The 18,376-nt window shown below is 39.7% G+C and overlaps 1 protein-coding gene across 1 annotated transcript in view; it reads left to right on the plus strand.

The window, feature by feature from the left end:
- Positions 1-15,685, plus strand: part of LOC136172079 (uncharacterized) — a 44,103-nt gene extending 28,418 nt beyond the window's left edge. Inside the window, 5 exon segments of the mRNA XM_065941194.1 lie at positions 1-572; positions 575-694; positions 744-912; positions 14,909-15,281; positions 15,359-15,685. Of these exon segments, the coding sequence (XP_065797266.1) occupies positions 1-572; positions 575-694; positions 744-912; positions 14,909-15,281; positions 15,359-15,685 (1,561 nt within the window).
- The last annotated feature ends 2,691 nt before the right edge of the window (positions 15,686-18,376 follow it).

The following is an 18,376-nucleotide window of genomic DNA, read 5'->3' on the forward strand; positions in this document are numbered from 1 at the left end:
AAAGGAGGTCTGCAAGATGCTTATACACATGCGTCACCCAGAGGTGTACCACCACCTGGGCGTCATACCCCCACGTGGAGTTTTCATTCATGGACCACCAGGCTGTGGGAAGACGTTACTTGCACATGCAATTGCTGGGGAACTTGATCTTCCAATTCTGAAAGCAGCTGCTACGGAGATTGTATCTGGCGTGTCTGGAGAATCCGAACAGAAGCTAAGAGAACTATTTGAACAAGCTGTGTCAAATGTACCATGTATCCTCTTTATTGATGAAATTGATGCTATTACCCCCAAAAGAGAAATTGCTTCAAAAGATATGGAGCGAAGAATTGTAGCCCAGCTCCTAACCTGCATGGATGATCTGAATAACGTGGCCGCTACAACTCGGGTCCTAGTCATTGGAACTACCAACCGACCAGACTCCTTAGACCCTGCTTTGAGACGTGCAGGAAGATTTGACCGAGCAATATGCCTAGGTATCCCAGATGAAGCATCCAGAGAAAGAATACTTCAAACTTTGTGCAGAAAACTGAGACTTCCTGAAACTTTTCATTTTTGTCACTTAGCACACCTCACCCGGGATTCGTTGGTGCTGACCTGATGGCGCTCTGCTGAGAGGCAGCCATGTGTGCAGTCAACCGCCATGTTAAAAACTATCACAAAAAATGGCACAAAACCCCCACTGGATGCAGATGTAAACTTGGAAGCAATTGCTGGTGACCTTCGCTGTGATTGTTATACAGCTGCAGATCTTTCTGCTTTGGTACGGGAGGCTTCTATCTGTGCCCTGAAGCAGGAAATGGCAAGACAGAAGAGTGGAAGTGAAAAAGGTGAACTGAAGGTTAGTCAGAAGCACTTTGAAGAAGCTTTCAAGAAAGTAAAATCATCTATATCAAAAGAGGATCGAGCAATGTATGAGGCTCTGCAGTGGTCCCTCAGCCAGTGACTTCTCCAGCAGTGAGCCTTCCGGGAGTCCAGTGCCTCGAGATGCCAGAGATGCCGCGTGCTCTGAGTTGCCCACTTTCAACTTGATACATGTGCTCTCATGTAAGCATTTTATCCTCAAATTCATGAAGCCAAGTCAAAGCTGAAGATTCTTCCCATCCAGACAACCTCATATGGAAACACCCTACCTCCTGTTTAAGGGGAAAGAAAATTAATTGTCAAAATAAAATAACAGATAACCTTTAAAAATAAATAAATAAATAAACCCAGCTTGGACATCTGGAAATTCTTGGTTCACATAATGCTGAAGCCTAGCATGCAAGATTTTAAGCATGACCCTACTAGCATGAGAGATGAGTGCAACTGTCCGATGGTTAGCACATTCTTTAGAACTACTCTTCTTGGGAATTGGGATGAGGATTGACCTTTTCCAGTCCTGTGGCCACTGCTAGGTCTTTCAGATTTGCTGACATATTGAATGCAACACCTTGATGGCATCATCCTTTAGGGTTTTGAATAGCTCTACTGGACTTCTGTCGCATCCACTAGCTTTATTAACAGCACTGCTTCCTAGGGCCCACTTGACTTTGCTCTCCAGAATATCTGGCTCTGGGTGGCTGATCACACCATCATAGTAATCTGGTTCATTAAAATCTTTTTTGTACAGTTCTTCTGTGTATTCTTTATATCTCTTCTTGACCTATTCAGCATCGACCAGGTCTCTACTGTTTCTGTCCTTTACTGTGTCCATCTTTTTGGGCAAAATGTTCCCTTGATATCTCCAGTTTTCCTGAAGAGATCTCTTATCTTTCCCCTTCTGTTGTTTTCTTCTAGTTTTATGCACTGTTCATTGAAGATGGCCTTCTTGTTGCTCCATGCTGTTCTTTGGCAATCTGCATTTAGTTGGATATACCTTTCCCTTTCTCCCTTGCTTTTAGCTTCTTTTCTTTCTTTAGTTATTTGTAAGGCCTCCGCAGATAACCACTTTGCCTTCTTGCTTTTCTTGTTTCTTTGGATGGTTTTGTTCGCTGCCTCCTGTACAATATTACAGACCTCTGTTCATAGTTCTTCAGGCACACTGTTTACAAGTTCTAATCCTTTGAAACTATTCATTACCTCCACTGCATATTCACAGGGGATTTGATTTAAGTTGTACCTGGCTGGCCTAGTGGTTTGTTCCGTTTTCTTTAGTTTAAGCCTGCATTTTGCTAGGAGAAGCTGATGATCTGAGCCACAGTCAGCTCCAGGTTTTGTTTTTGCTGACTGTATACAGCTTCTCCATCTTCAGCTACAAAGAATGTAATCAATTTGATTTTGGTATTGACCATTTGGTGATATCTATGTGTAAAGTAATGTATAAACTTAGATGAACTGGACCAATTCTTTGCAAAACAAAACTCACCACAACTCATCAAATATTAAATAGATAATATAATTGCCCTATAAATATTAGTAAAATTGAATTCATAATTTAAACACTCCTCTCCAAAAATCCCTTCAGGTTCAGATGACTTAACTGGAGATTTCTACCAAACATTTAAAGAGAGTTAACATCAATTCTACACAATATCTTCAAAAAAATGGAGAAGAAAAGACTATTTCCCAATTCATTTTTAAAGTATTTTTCATCTTATTAAAAAATTTGAGATGAAATTTTCACATGCCATTCTTTTAAGTATACAACACAATGATTTATTTGACTCAATTCATTTTACGAAGCTAGTATTATCCAGACACAAAAACAAAAGAAAGACAATAGAAAAGAAGAAAACTATTAGGTTGGTACAGAAGTAATTGTGGTTTTGCATTGTTGAACTTTGCCATTAAGTATTAGAATACATAAATAAACGTGGTTCTTAAATAAATGTGGTTATCTTATACATTATTTTAATGCACATTTCTTGCTTTATGTCTTTTTGCTAATGACATTACTTGCTACTTATTTATATGTATTTTAGACTATGGAAATGATGTTAGACAAACAGCAAATTCAAATGATTTTCTTATTTGAGTTCAAAATGGGTTGTAAAGCAGCAGAAACAACCTGCAACATCAACAATGCATTTGGACCAGGAACAGCTAACCAACATACAGTTTGGTACAGTGAACCAAACTTGGTGGTTCAAGAAGTTTTGCAAAGGAGATGAAAGCCTTGAAGATGAAGAATGCAGTGGTTGGCCATTGGAAGTTGACAGTGATCAACTGAGAGGATCATCGAAGCTGATCCTCTTACAACTAACAAAGAGAAGTTGCCAAAGAACTCAATGTCAACCATTCTATGTCATTCAGCATTTGAAGCAAATTGGAAAGGTAGTAAGTGGGCACCTCATGAGCTGACCATAAATCAAAAAAATTGTCATTTTGAAATGTCATCTCTTATTCTATGCAACAACAACGAACCATTTCTTAATCAGATTATGATCCGTGATGAAAAGTGGACTTTATACAACAACCAGCAACAGTGGTTGGGCAGAGAGGAGGCTCCAAAGCACTTCCCAAAGTCAAACTTGCACCAAAAAATGCCATGGTCACTGTTTGGTGGTCTGCTGCCCATCTGATCCATTACAGCTTTCTGAATCCCAGTGAAAACATTATATCTGAGAAGTATGCTCAAAAATCAATGAGACGCACTGCAAACTACAACGCCTGCAGTCGGCATTTGTCAACAGAATGAGCCCAATTCTTCTCTATGACAATGTCCAACCACACAGTGTACAACCAATGCTTCAAAAGTTGAACAAATTGGGCCATGAAATTTTGCCTTTTCTGCCATATTCATCTGACCTCTTGCCAACTGACTACCACTTCTCAACAAGTTTTTGCAGAGAAAATGCTTCCACAACCAGCAGGAAGCAGAAAATGCTTTCCAAGTGTTTGTTGAGTCCCGAAGCATGGATGTCTATGCTATAGGAATAAACAAACTTATTTATTGTTGGCTAAAATGTATTGATTGTAATGATTGCTATTTTGATTAATAAAGATGTGTTTGAGTTGAGTTATAATGATTTAAAGTTCACAATTCAAAACTGCAATTATGTTTGTACCAACCTAATACAGACCAATATACAGCATGAATAAACACAAAAATTCTTATCAAAATATTAGCAAATCAAACTTAGCAATATATAAAAATTATATACCATGGCCAAGTAGGGTTTATTCTAAGGGTAGAAGACTGGTTCAACAGTCAAACATCAGTATAACTTACCATATCAACATGCTAGAAAATAAAAATCATGTTATCATGTCAATAGCACAGAAAACACATTTGACAATATTCAAAGCTCATTCATGATAAAAACTCAGAAAAATGGAAATACGAGTGAAATTCCTTAACCTAATAAAAAGTATGTACCAAAAATATATATCTAACATTATATTTAATATTGAAAAACTGAACCCTTTCCCTCTAAGATTGGGAAGAAGATGTCTATGCTCGTCATTCTCACTGAAAACAGTGCTTGAAGATCTAGCCAGAGCAGTAAGACAAGAAAATGAAATAAAATGAATACAGATCAGAAATATATTATTGCCTGTATGAGAATATCAACAAATCAACAACAACAACAACAAACAGCCTGGAATTAGTAAGAGATTATAGCAAGGTCACAGGCTACAAGGTTAACATTACAAAAATCAATTGCTTTCCTATATGCCAGTAATAACAGGAAATTGAAATTAAAAGCCCAATACTATTTAAATTATCACTAACCAAAGTAAAATACATAGGTATAAATCTACCAAAACATGTATAAGGTCATCATGAAGAAAATGAAATCTTTGTATGAAAGAAATCAAAGATCTAAATAAATGGAGAGATATTCAATGTCCATGCATAAAAAGACCCACTCAATATTATTAAATGTCAATTCTTTCCAACTTAATCTGTAAATTCAACACAATCCCAATCAAAATTCCAGCAAGTTATTTTTGTGGATATCATCAAACTGATTCTGAAGTTAATATCAAAAGGCAAAAGACCCAATACAATATTGAAGGAGAAGAAAAAAGTTTGAGGACTAATAATAACCAACATCAAGATTTACTATAAAAAAAAAAAGAGATGTACTATAAAGCTAAAGTAATCAAGACAATGTAGTAGGGGTGGAAAAATGGACATACTAGAGGCTCAGAATAGACCCATGTAAAAATAGTCAATTGATCTCTGACAAAAGAACTAAGGCAATTCAATGGAGAAAGGATAGTCTTTTCAAAAATACTGTGAAACAACTGGATATCAACATGCAAAAATAAGTAGATAAATCTAGACATAGGACTTTCACTTTTCACAAAAATTATTAATAAATCAAAATGGATCACAGACCTAAACATAAAACATGAACTCTAAAACTCCTAGAAGAAAACATGGGAAAAAATAGAGGTTATCTTAAGCTTGGAAGTGACTTTTTAGATACAATACCAAAAGTATAATTCATGAAAGAAAAAATTAGTAAGTTGGATTTCATTAAAGCCAGAAACTTCTACTTTATATACAACACCAAGGGAAACTATAATGTAAACTATGGGCTTTGGATGTTTATGGTGTATCAATGTAGATTCATCAATTGTAATAAATGTACCACTCTGATAAGGAATGTTGAAAACGGAAGAAACTATGCATGTGTGGGGTGGTATGTAGGAAATATCTTTATCTTCCCCTCAGTTTTGCTGTGAACCTTAAACTCTTCTAAAAAAAGTATTAATTAAACAAACTTCTGCTTTGTGAAAGACACTGGTAAGAAAATGAAAAGATAAGCCACAAACTGGTAGATAATCTTTGCAAAATACATACCTGATAAAATATTGGTATCCAAAATATACAAAGAAATCTTAAACTCAACAATAAAAAAAAAACTTTAAAATGAGCAAAGGTTCTTGAAGAGAACCTCACCAAAGAAGATATACAGATGGCAAAGAAGCAAACACAAATATACTTACATCATATATCCTTCAGTTCAGTTCAGTTCAGTAAATTCAGTCGCTCAGTCCTGTCTGACGCTTTGCGACCCCATGGACTGCAGCACACCAGGCTTCCCTGTCCATCACCAACTCCCAGAGCTTATGTAAACTGATGCCCATCGAGTCGGTGATGCCATCCAACCATCTCACCTTCTGTTGTCTCCTTCTCCTCCAACCTTCAATCTCTCCCAGCATCAGGGTCTTTTCAAATGTGTCAGTTCTTCACATCAGGTGGCCAAAGTATTGGAGTTTTAGCTTCAGCATCAGTCCTTCCAATGAACACCCAGGACTGATTTCCTTTAGGATGTACTGGTTTCATCTCCTTGTGGTCCAAGGAACTCTCAAGAGTCTTCTCCAACACCACAGTTCAAAAGCATCAATTCTTTGGCACTCAGCTTTCTTTATAGTCCAACTCTCACATCCACACATGACTACCATAAAAACCATAGCTTGGCTAGACGGACCTTTGTTGGCAAAAGAATGACTCTGCTTTTTAATGTGCTGTCTAGGTTGGTCATAACTTTTCTTTCAAGGAGTAAGCGTCTTTTAACCTCATGACTGCAATCACCATCTGCAGTGATTTTGGAGCCCAGAAAAACAAAGTCTGTCACTGTTTCCATTGTTTCCCCATCTATTTGCCATGAAGTGATAGGACCAGATGCTATGATCTTAGTTTTCTGAATGTTGAGCTTTAAGCCAACTTTTTCACTCTCCTCTTTCACTTTCATCAAGAGGCTCTTTAGTTCCTCTTCACTTTCTGCCATAAGAGTGGTGTCATCTGCATTTCTGAGGTCATTGATATTTCTCCCAGCAATCTTGATTCCAGCTTGTGCTTCATCTAGCCCAGTGTTTCTCATGATGTACTCTGCATAGAAGTTAAATAAGCAGGGTGACAATATACAACCTTGACGTACTGCTTTTCCTATTTGGAACCAGTCTGTTGTTCCATGTTCAGTTCTAACTGTTGCTTCCTGACCTGCATACAGGTTTCTCAAGAGGCAGATCAGGTGGTCTGGTATTCCCATCTCTTTCAGAATTTTCCACAGTTTATTGTGATCTGCACAGTCAAAGGCTTTGGCATAGTCAATAAAGCAGAAATATACGTTTTTCTGGACTCTCTTGCTTTTTTGATGATCCAGCGAATGTTGGCAATTTGATCTCTGGTTCCTCTGCCTTTTCTAAAACCAGCTTGAACATCTGGAAGTTCATGGTTCCCGTATTGTAACAAATATACCACACTAAAAAAAAAAAAAAGACATTAATAATAAGAGAAACTAGTGTGTACAGTTTTTTCTGTAAACCTAAAAATGCTCTAAAGAATAGTCCGTTGATTTTTTAAAGTGTGATATATCTGACATTGTCTTTGCAGATGCAAGGGGAAAAAGGTAGAAAAACAATAATCTACACAGTCACTATTAAGGGATATCATCAAAGGCCCCAGTACCCAATACCCACCATATCTAGGAACCACAGTGCCTAAATTCCACTATTAGAGAGTCATTCCTTTGAGTTCCTTTCCCTATAATCATCCTTATAAGTACATTAAGAATTATATATAAGTGCTCTCATAGCAAATATCAAATACATATACAATCAAAAAGCATAAAATACACAAAAGGAAAGGCTTTTTGGTGAAGATAGACACATCACTTTAAGGATTTATAGCTGTTTTACTTCATTTAGGGCTTCCCTTGTGACTCAGCTGGCAAAGAATCTGCCTGCAATGCAGGAGACCTGAGTTTGATCCCTGGGTTCGGAAGATCCCCTGGAGAAGGGAAAGGTTGCCCACTCCAGTATTCTGACCTAGAGAATTCCATAGACTGTATAGTCTATGGGGTGCAAAAAGTCGGACACGACTGAGGGACCTTCACTTCACTTTCCTCACTTAGGTGAACCGTGAACTTCCAGATGTTCAAGCTGGTTTTAGAAAAGGCAGAGGAACCAGAGATCAAATTGCCAACATTCGCTGGATCATCGAAAAAGCAAGAGAGTCCAGAAAAACATATATTTCTACTTTATTGACTATGCCAAAGCCTTTGACTGTGCAGATCACAATAAACTGTGGAAAATTCTGAAAGAGATGGGAATACCAGACCACCTGACCTGCCTCTTGAGAAACCTGTATGCAGGTCAGGAAGCAACAGTTAGAACTGAACATGGAACAACAGACTGGTTCCAAATAGGAAAAGCAGTACGTCAAGGCTGTATATTGTCACCCTGCTTATTTAACTTCTATGCAGAGTACATCATGAGAAACGCTGGGCTGGAGGAAGCATCAGCTCGAATCAAGATTGCCAGGAAAAATATCAATAACCTCAGAAATACAGATGACACCACTCTTAATGGCAGAAGGTGAAGAAGAACTAAAGAGCCTCTTGATGAAAGTGAAAGAGGAGAGTGAAAAAGTTGAATTAAATCTCAACATTCAGAAAACTAAGATCATGGCATCTGGTCCCATCCCTTCATGGCAAATAGATGGGGAAACAGTGGCTGACTTTATTTTTTTGGGCTCCAAAATCACTGCAGATGGTGATTGCAGTCATGAGGTTAAAAGACGCTTGCTCCTTGAAAGAAAAGTTATGACCAACCTAGACAGCATATTAAAAAGCAGAGACATTACTTTGTCAACAAAGGTCCGTCTAGTCAAGGTTATTGTTTTTCTAGTAGTCATGAGAATTGGACTATAAAGAAAGCTGAGCAGAGAAGAATTGATGCTTTTGAACTGTGGTGTTGGAGAAGACTCTTGAGAGCCCCTTGGACTGCAAGGAGATCCAACCAGTACATCCTAAAGGAAAATCAGTCCTGGGTGTTCATTGGAAGGACTGATTTTGAAGCTGAAACTCCAACATTTTGGTCACCTGATGCTAAGAACTGACATATTTGAAAAGACCCTGATGTTGGGAAAGATTAAGGGCAGGAGAAGAAGCGGATGACAGAGGATGAGATGGTTGGATGGCATCACTGACTCAATGGACATGAGTTTGGGTAAACTCTGGGAATTGGTGACAGACAGGGAGGCCTGGCATGCTGCGGTTCATGGTGTCGCAAAGCGTCAGACATGACTGAGCGACTGAACTGAACTGAACTAAAATAGTTTTATCAGGTTTCTACAATAAACAAAATTAGTTATCAATATTACAATAATATATCATCATTTTGTTTACCCAAATTAACATCTATCATTCAGAAAAGGCTTTTTAAAAACTAAGACAAATCTTTCTTAAAAAAAAGCTCACAGCAATTTTTCTTTTCAGATATTTCAAGGCTGTTTTCTGTTCCCTTTACTTTTTTTAGCCTGGGATAATTCATAAACATTTTATTCATAAAGACGTGCAGCTGCTCCATTTGCTGAGTGAGCATCTGAATTTCCTACTGAAAATCGTCCTTTCTCAACAGAAAAGGAAAAAAACACTACCTGATAGTTATCATTTATGTTTATAGGAACAAAATCCAAATTAATGTTCAGAGCCACAGAGTTTATCAATTGGCTAATATCAAAATCTAGATCTTTCAAAAGAAACAAATTTGAAAGAGTAACTCATCTATTTGCCAATATTCTTATAGACATTTAAGATGGCTCATTTGCACCAATTTCCAAAATTCTCACTTTCACAGCTGCCTTCATTGCTAGTATGGGGCAGCACTTGCCGAGAAGCACAGACAACTGACTAAGGAATTTCTGATAATGGGATTACATAGTCTTAGTTTTCCAGTGGAATAAACAAGGAGATATATCTAATTCAGATATTCATTTTTCCTTATTGATCAAATATTGTTGACATTTATTCCAAATATTCTGCCCATCTTCTTGTCCTTTGAAGCAAAAAATGTCTCTTCCAAAGTTCTCAGCCAGGATAGCTTCACTTTTTTTTTCTTTTTTTCATGGCTGCACCCCATGGCATGTGGGATCTTAGTTCCCTGGCCAGGGATTGAACCTGCACCCCCTGCCTGCATTGGAAGTGCTCAGTTCTAACCATTGGATCATCAGGGAAGTCCCCAGGATAGCTTCATCTTTATCCTAAATATACTGACATACATGTTAAACTTCCCATTTAGAATCTACTATGAAGACATCTATTTTTCTCCTTTTGCAATGTAAATACAGTCATAGCATGAAACTTCAGAACAAAAAAACCCACATAGAAAGAGAGACTTATGAGTCATCAAACTAGAATGCTAACAGGTTTTGAAATGATAATATTAGGAAATCATTTCTAGAATTCAGTAACTGACCATAGAGAAGGAAAATTTTAAAGGGAATTAAAAAGATGAAAGTTAGAAGGAAGTAGGTTTTAGCTTTAAAAAATAAGAATTTTATTACAATTGGAGCTATCTGAAAATGTAATGGCTTCAGTGGGGGGAGAGTAAGTCACTATAAATGCAGAAATAGAAGTAGAGAAATACCTGTAAAGAATGTTGACTGAAAAATTGGTATATAAATTTTAATATTGTTTACACTTCTAAGATTTTGTACTTCTATGCTACAGATAAAAAAAAACTACAAGTTTGGGGTCACAATCACAGCTCATGATAGAGGTGAGTATTAGGATACAAGACTTCTAAATCCTGACATAATGCTCTGAAACACAGCTTGATGTATGTCATGTGATTTAACAAAAATGTGCCAAAGAAGCACAAGAGTTTTTGAAAAGAAACCATGTACTATGTGGGCCACAACTATTAAGCCTGTGCTCTGGGGCCCAGGAGCCATAACTACTGAACCCATGAGCCGAAACTACTGAAGCCTGTGTGCCTTAGAGCCTGTACTCTGCAACAAGAGAAGCCACCGCAATGAGAAACCCACGCTCTATAACTACAAGGTAGCCCCCCACTTGCCACAACTAGAGAAAAGCCCACGCAACAACAAAGACTCAGCACGGCCAAAAATAAATAAATATATAATATAATAAAATGAGCTTAAAGAAAACCCCTCAGGCAGTGAGAAATGTGACTTTCTTAGGAATGGAACTAATAATTATTAACTAAAATAGAATATAACATTTACCAAAAAACTGTTACTATTTACTGTTGATAACAATACCGCCCCCAAAACATAGTGGCTGAAAACAACAAAAATGTATTATCTAAGAGAATTTTGAGAGTGGCTTACTTGAATGATCTGGTGCAGGGTCTCCTGTGATACTGCTGTTAAGTTGTCACCTAGAGACACAAACATCTAAAGGCATGACTGGGGCCAGGAAAAAAATGTTTCTAAGGTGGTTCGTGCATATAATTGTTGGCAGGATGCTTCAGTTCTTCCCTGGCTGTTGGGAATAGAGTTCAGTTTCTGGCCCCATGGGCCTCTCCAAAGTACGACTTGATATGTCCTCATGATAGGGCTCAGTGGTAGAGAATCCACCTGCAATGCATGAGATGCAGGAGAGGTGGGTTAGACCATTGGGTTGGGAAGATCCCCTGGAGAAGGGTATGGCCACCCACTCCAGTATCCTTGCCTGGAGAATCCCATGGACAGAGGAGCCTGGTGAGCTACAGTCCATAGAGTCACAATGAGTTAGACACGACTGAAGTGACTAAGCATGCATGTATGATATGGGCAGATGGTTTAGCAGAATGAATGAGCCAAGGGAGGGAGACAGAGGAAGTCATGATGGATGCCTTTTATGACCTATTGACATGCCTCCCCTTCTGCCATATTTTACTTATTAGAAGCTAGTTACTAAATCCAGCCCACACTCAAGAAGAGGGGAATCAGCCACCAGACTTTGCAGGGAACAGTATCAGTGAATTTGTGGTCTTATTTTAAAACCACCACAGGAATACTGTTTGTTTGGGTTTTTCACCTAAAACAATGTATTTAAAAATTACATACCCCTGCACTGGGGATACAAAGAAAAATAACAGAGGCAAAAATGTGATAGAACTTACCTCCTACAATGACAAGAAAAATAGTAAATAAGCATAAAAATTAATAAAATAGTCTTAGACAGTGGTAAGTGCGACAGATAGGAAAGAATAATGTAACAGTGTTTACCTCCTACGATAACAAGAAAGACAGTAAATAAGCATAAAAATTAATAAAATAATCTTAGATAGTGATAAGTGCCACAGATAGGAAAGAATAATGTAACAGTGTTCAGGCACAGTAAATGAGGAAGTAATTTTTGATGGTGTGATTAGATAGGCCTCCTATGGATATATTAAAATAACTGAGATCATACAATACATTCTGTTAGAAAACATAAGTTTACCATCTAATAAGGCTAGGGCTGCTAGCCCTACCATAGATTGGATGGTTTAAACAATGAACATTCATTTCTTACAGTTCTGGAGACTGGTAAGTCCAAGATCAAGATATCAGTCAATTCAGTCCCTGATAAGCCCCCACTTCCTTGCTTGTAGTGTCCACACATGGCAAAGAGAACAGAGTTCAAGTCTCCTTTCGTCTTCCTTTAAGAACAATAATCCCAACATGGGGTTTCTGTTTCTATAGCTATTGCCAGCATGAACATTTAGATCAAAAGATTTTAATTATTTCTCTAACAAATGGGCCATTCTCAGTCTTCATTTTATTTGATCCATCTGTAACTTTTGACATACCCCTTCTTCTACAAAACACTTTCTTTACTTGTCTTCTAAGGCTGAATCCTCACCTGGTTTTCTTCCTAACACAATGAACTAGCCTTTTCAATCTTCTTTCCAGGTTCCTTGTCATCTCATTGAATTCCAGATATTGAAGTGTCATAAAGAATCAGTTCTTGGTCCTCTCTCTACCGACCCCATTCCCTTAGTCAGATAACATTTGCTGTTTCTCTTAGTCATCACTGCATGGATGACTAAGAGGCATCAAAATATATCTAAAGCTGAATCTTAATCCCCAAACCTGGTACTTCCATAGTGTTACCTAATAGATTTCAACTCAGTAAATGGCAACACCATCTTTCCAGTTGCTCAAACCAAATCCTTGCTTTCTTTGTCTTATGCCCCAACTTTCTCTCTTCTCTCAGATTTTTGTTCAAAATCAGATCCTGCCTTCCACCACCATTTCCTATACTCTTAATTTAACTATTTTTTAAAAAAATAGCATGTCTTGGGTGGTGGTCAAGTTGTTAGGACTCATGCTTTCACTGCTGGGACCTGGGTTCAATCCCTGGCTGGGGAATGATGACTCCATAAGCCTTGCAGCATAGCCAAAACAGAGAAAATAGCATCTCCCAATATTTAAAATTAGAATATATATATATATATATATATATATATATATATATATATTCAGTTGATCATGAATCTTCCCTCAAGGTTCAGATGGTAAAGAATCTGCCTGCAATGTGGGGGACCCAGGTTTGACCCCTGGGTCAGGAAGATCTCTTGGAGAAGGGCATGGCAACCCACTCCAGTATTCTTGCCTGGAGAATTCCATGAATAGAGGAGCCTGGTGGGCTACAGTCCACAGAGTCGCAAAGAGTCTGAAGCAACAGAGCAACTAACACTTTCACTTTCTCTCTTCAATTGATCATTGTCTCCTCATTAGAATATTAGGTGAAGTTAGAAACTTAGCTGGTTCACTATGGTACCTCCAGCACTTCGAGGAGTGTTTTTGGTTGTTGTTGGCATAGTGGTCACTATATAATTATTTCCTCAATAAATGGATGAATTGTACAGGTCATATATAATTGGGAATCAGTCCAGTGAGGTGGCAAAGGCAGATAAAGCATCCAGGGTTGGGGCCTAGCCTAGGCACAAATATATAGCTTTAGGCAACTTATTCAAACTCTTTTGTCTGTAAAATGGGATTTATGCCATATTCTTCATAAAACAAAACACTTGGAATGATTACAATCTACTTCGTATTACAATACACAAAAGTTTCACTACCTGCAACTTCTAGGAACATTTGCTTCAATTCTCCTCTTAATTTCACCTGCTCAAGTATAAAATGACTTGCACTTACATTTTCAGAGGCTCTTAGGTTGTATTTCCAAAATGTCCACTTAGACTAACTTTTGAGAATAGTAAAGACTATTACCAGGGGGGGAAAAAATCACCTAATTCCATTATGGTGATGGTTGCAGAACTCTATAAATATGTTAAAAATCATTGCATTGTTTACCTAAAACTGGTTCATTTCATAGTATGTAAATTACATCTCAATAAAACTGTTCATAAGAGATTCTCTAATTCCATATTTGTGGCTCTTATATCGTTTTTGGGCTCCAAAATCACTGCAGATGGTGATTGCAGCCATGAAATTAAAATATGCTTGCTCCACCGGAAGAAAAGTTATGACCAAACTAGACAGCATATTAAAAAGCAGAGACATTACTTTGCCAACAAAGGTCTGTCTAGTCAAAGCTATGGTTTTTCCAGTAGTCATGTATGGATGTGAGAGTTGGAATATAAAGAGCTGAGTGCCAAAGAAATGATGCTTTTGAACTGTGGTGTTGGAGACTCTTGAGAGTCCCTTGAACTACAAGGAGATGAAACCAGTCAATCCTAAAGAAAATCAGTCCTGAATATTTATTGGAAGGACTGATGCTGAAGCTGAAACTCCAATACTATGGCCACCTGATGTGAAGAACTGACTCACTGGAAAAGACCCTGATGCTGGGAAATATTGAAGGCAGGAGGAGAAGGGGACAACAGAGGATGAGTTGGTTGGATGGCATCACCTACTTCACGGACATCAGTTTGAGTAAGCTCAGAGAGTTGTTGATGGACAGGGAAGCCTGGCATGCTGCAGCCCATGGGGTCACAAAGAGTTGGACACGACAGAGTGACTAAACTGATGATATCCTCAGAATTTAAGAATAAGGTAAAACAAGAGCCGGACACGACTGAGCAACTAAACAATAACAAAAAGCCATCTGCCAAAACCCCTAAACAAACAAAAATGAATAAAGTTCAGTAGATGAGCCCTGCCATTGATTTACACCATCCTAAGAAATGGTCTGTAGAAGAAACCCAGATATTTGGTGCAACGTGATCAGCGTAACAGATTAATTACATAACTGTATCAAGGTAACCGTTTGTAATCTGAGCGCCTAAGAAACCAGCCAAGTTCCTCAAGTAGAGACAGCACTCAACGGACTCAACTTGCCGGGCCGGAGCGCTGCTCCCCAGTCTTCCAGCCTGCTACCTATGCAAACGCCCAATCCGCCTACGAGGAAGAGTGTCCGCCCTCGTTGGTCACGTGGCATCTAACCCCAGATCTGCGTGGGGGATCGGACAAAATCGAGACTTGCAAAGCTGACCACCTCACTGGCCAACCTGCGGTTACCCAGAACCCTGACGGAAATCACGCCGCGTTCCAGCTCCGCCGGCGGGCAACGGCGGGCTGGGCTTCAACCCTGGCCAAGTGTCAGCTTCTCCCGAGAAGTATTTCGAAACAGTCAGGGGCGCCACCCAGACCCTCCGATTCAGTATCGGGTTGGGGGCCCCAACAGCAGTCTGAGGGTGCCGGGACCGAGAACGCTGGACACAGCCCCACACTCTGAAGCTCCCCACGAGGGAGCCGAGCCAGAACCCTTCAGGGGAAGACCTGCGCCCGCAGCCCGCGTTGCGCCCCCGCGCGGGCCCGACTAATCAGCGAGTCCGCCCCTCGGCTCCGACCTGCCCCGCCACCTACCGGCTGGATCCCCTATTCAGCTGGTTCCCCGCCTACACGAAGGTGCGATTTGGAATGGTCTTTCCACCAGCCAATCATTTCCCTCAGCCAGTCATCGTCAGCTCCGTATCTCCCCCGCCCTCTTTTCTCTTTCACAGAGAAAGCCCCACAAAAACAAGTGCTTCCGGCGTTGCCTGCGCGAACTTGCAAGCTGCCTAAGCTAGTGGAATGGACCGTTCCAAAGGAGATCCAATCAGTCCATCCTAAAGGAAATCAGTCCTGAATATTACACTCCAATACTTTGGCCACCTGATGCGAAGAACTGACTCATTGGGAAAGACCCTGATGCTGGGAAAGATTGAAGGCGGGAGGAGAAGGGGACGACAGAGAATGAGATGGCTGGATGGCAGCACCGACTCCATGGACATGAGTTTGAGGAAGCCCCGGGAGTTGGTGATGGACAGGGAGGCCTGGCGTGCTGCAGTCCATGGGGTTGCAAAGAGTCAGACATGACTGAGCGACTGAACTGAACTGAACGCATTGGAGAGGGAGTTTGGCTACATTCCCCAGTGGAATCTTGAGTAGAAATGCTGCACTGTAAGGTGGAGTCGCCTCTGCAGCTGCACTTGTCTCTAGGGTGTGTTGGAAAGCTGGCAAAGGCTCAGAGTAGGGAAGGGGCACTAATAGCCCTTCTGGGAAAGGGACAATAGGCGCCTTGCAGTGAGGAAGTGTCCTCGGGCAATAAGTGCCTGGTGGCTGTACCTGCTGGCTCTTATACTTCTGTGGCAACAAGCTCCTGTAAACTGGCCCGAAAGTGTTTGCCACAATCGGGGATGCCTGGAATCTAGAGTTGAACTCACAAATCAGCTGGCCTTATAATAGGGATTTTATTTTGAATCGATCCAGGTGGGCCTGATGCAATGAAAAGAATCCTTAAGAGAGGAGGAGGGCGGCAGAAGGAGAATAAGAGAAATAGTAGTGTTAGAAAGACTTGGCAAGCCTCAAGACCCTGGCTTTGAAGAGAGAAGGCAATGAGCATAGACTGTGGGATTCTTCTAGAAGCTGGGGAAGATAAGGAAATGAATTATCTCCCCTCCTCAGAAGGAACATAGCTCTGAGACCTCCAGAAATGTAGCATAATAAACATTTGATTCAGCCACAAAGTTTGTGATAACTTGTTACAGCAGCAATAGGAAACTGATACACTGCCAAACTTTTCCAAAGTAATTTTACCAATTCATACACTTAAACAGCTTTGAATACATGTCATACTTTATCCCACATGCACTGAACTGGAATCTCCAGATAGGTCCAGAAAATGTATTCTTTTAAATTAGATGATTTTGCTGCATCTTGAAGGTTGAAAATTACTTGTCTAAGTCCTTAAGTCTAAATTCATCTCTCATTAACTGAACAGAGTGGCAGCAATTTGGTCACAAGATAAAAGCAGTTCTAGAAAAGACGTTCCAGGTACTGGAAGGGTTCCTTTCCCTCCTCTGCTCAGAGCTAATATAGCTGACCTTATACAGTGCTGTGTGGTGGAACAGTTTCTATTAACACAATTCATAAAGGAGCCTTAAGACTAAGGACTCTGTACTTAAAGATGAATTTTCTTTAACATGCTTATGAACTGACTCTTTGAGACTGCCAGACCTTGCCACTGCTCACATTCATGTAGAACTTGACCCTGGAACTGGTAGTACTTGCAGTTCCTCAGAAAGGAGGAGCTGGGAGAAGGGGTCCGGCAGCTTGTCAGGCTCATGGGGTTGTGCTATCCTTCCAGCTCTTAGAAGCTGAGGCTGGAGCAGTCCCCTGACCCCCTGACCACTGACCCTGGGGGAATCCTGAACAAGGTGGTTTTCTTAGAGCTTGAGCAGGTTGGGCTGTAGGTGGAGGCTCTGTGCAGGGTGTCCCTACCTTTCCTTAAGGATATTCTTAAGAAAAAAAGGTAAGTGAACCTCTTACATTGCCTCCAGAGATCCTGGAATTACCTTACTTGGTAATGATACCACCAACTGCTGACCCCCACTTGGCAACAAATTCAAAAGTCCTCAGAAGCCCTGAGCAGTTTTTATTAAAAATGTATGTCATCAAAAGGAATGAAGAGTGAGCCAGTGTTCAAACTATAAACTAGTAGGGGCTAGTAGTTCAAGTACTTTCCTGACAAGTGTCAAATGTCACTGTGTCCCTTTAAAATTTTAAACACTCCATGGCATGCTGAGATCTTGTAGTGCTCCAGAGTGCCTTGGCACACATTTGAGAACCATGGCTGTGAGCATTTTAGAAGTTGACTCATCTTTTCCTTGAATGAGTATTCAAGAGAATCATTTTCTCCCAAAGTGTTACCACTATAAGGTCCAGTGTAACGTCACTTCTTCCACCCTGGAGATCCCTCTAAAACTAAGCCCTACAGGAGATCTTTTCAAATGACAACAGCAGGCACTGATTGTCCACAGGCCTGTCCAGATTTTGACCTGTTCCTACAGAGGACATCTTGGATAAATCTAAAACTAGCTTGTAAGATGAACAGTTTCCTGTTCTAAGTAAAATTTAAGAAATAATATATTTTAAAATGCCACTAACTTAGAGATCTATCTACAATTAGGAAAACACTGGCAGACACTATTAACTAAGAAAAATAAACTATAGTCTTGCACATTACTAATAATTCTTAATGAGTTTCCTACCTTTCAACATTTCATATCTGATTTTCAAACTCTCAGTTACTCAAATAGATAAAATAGATTCAAATTATAGACTGTAACTTTACCTAGATTCATAAGGGGGTATACCCCAAGAAACCATTCATTCTAGACACAAGCCATTAACGTAGATACGAATATTCCAACTAAGGGCTAGTTCTGCTTAAAATACAGGTAATAAATATAATTAGATACTATACATTATAAT

The sequence above is a fragment of the Muntiacus reevesi genome, chromosome 7, assembly GCF_963930625.1.
Source record: "Muntiacus reevesi chromosome 7, mMunRee1.1, whole genome shotgun sequence".
NCBI classification, from domain to species: domain Eukaryota; kingdom Metazoa; phylum Chordata; class Mammalia; order Artiodactyla; family Cervidae; genus Muntiacus; species Muntiacus reevesi.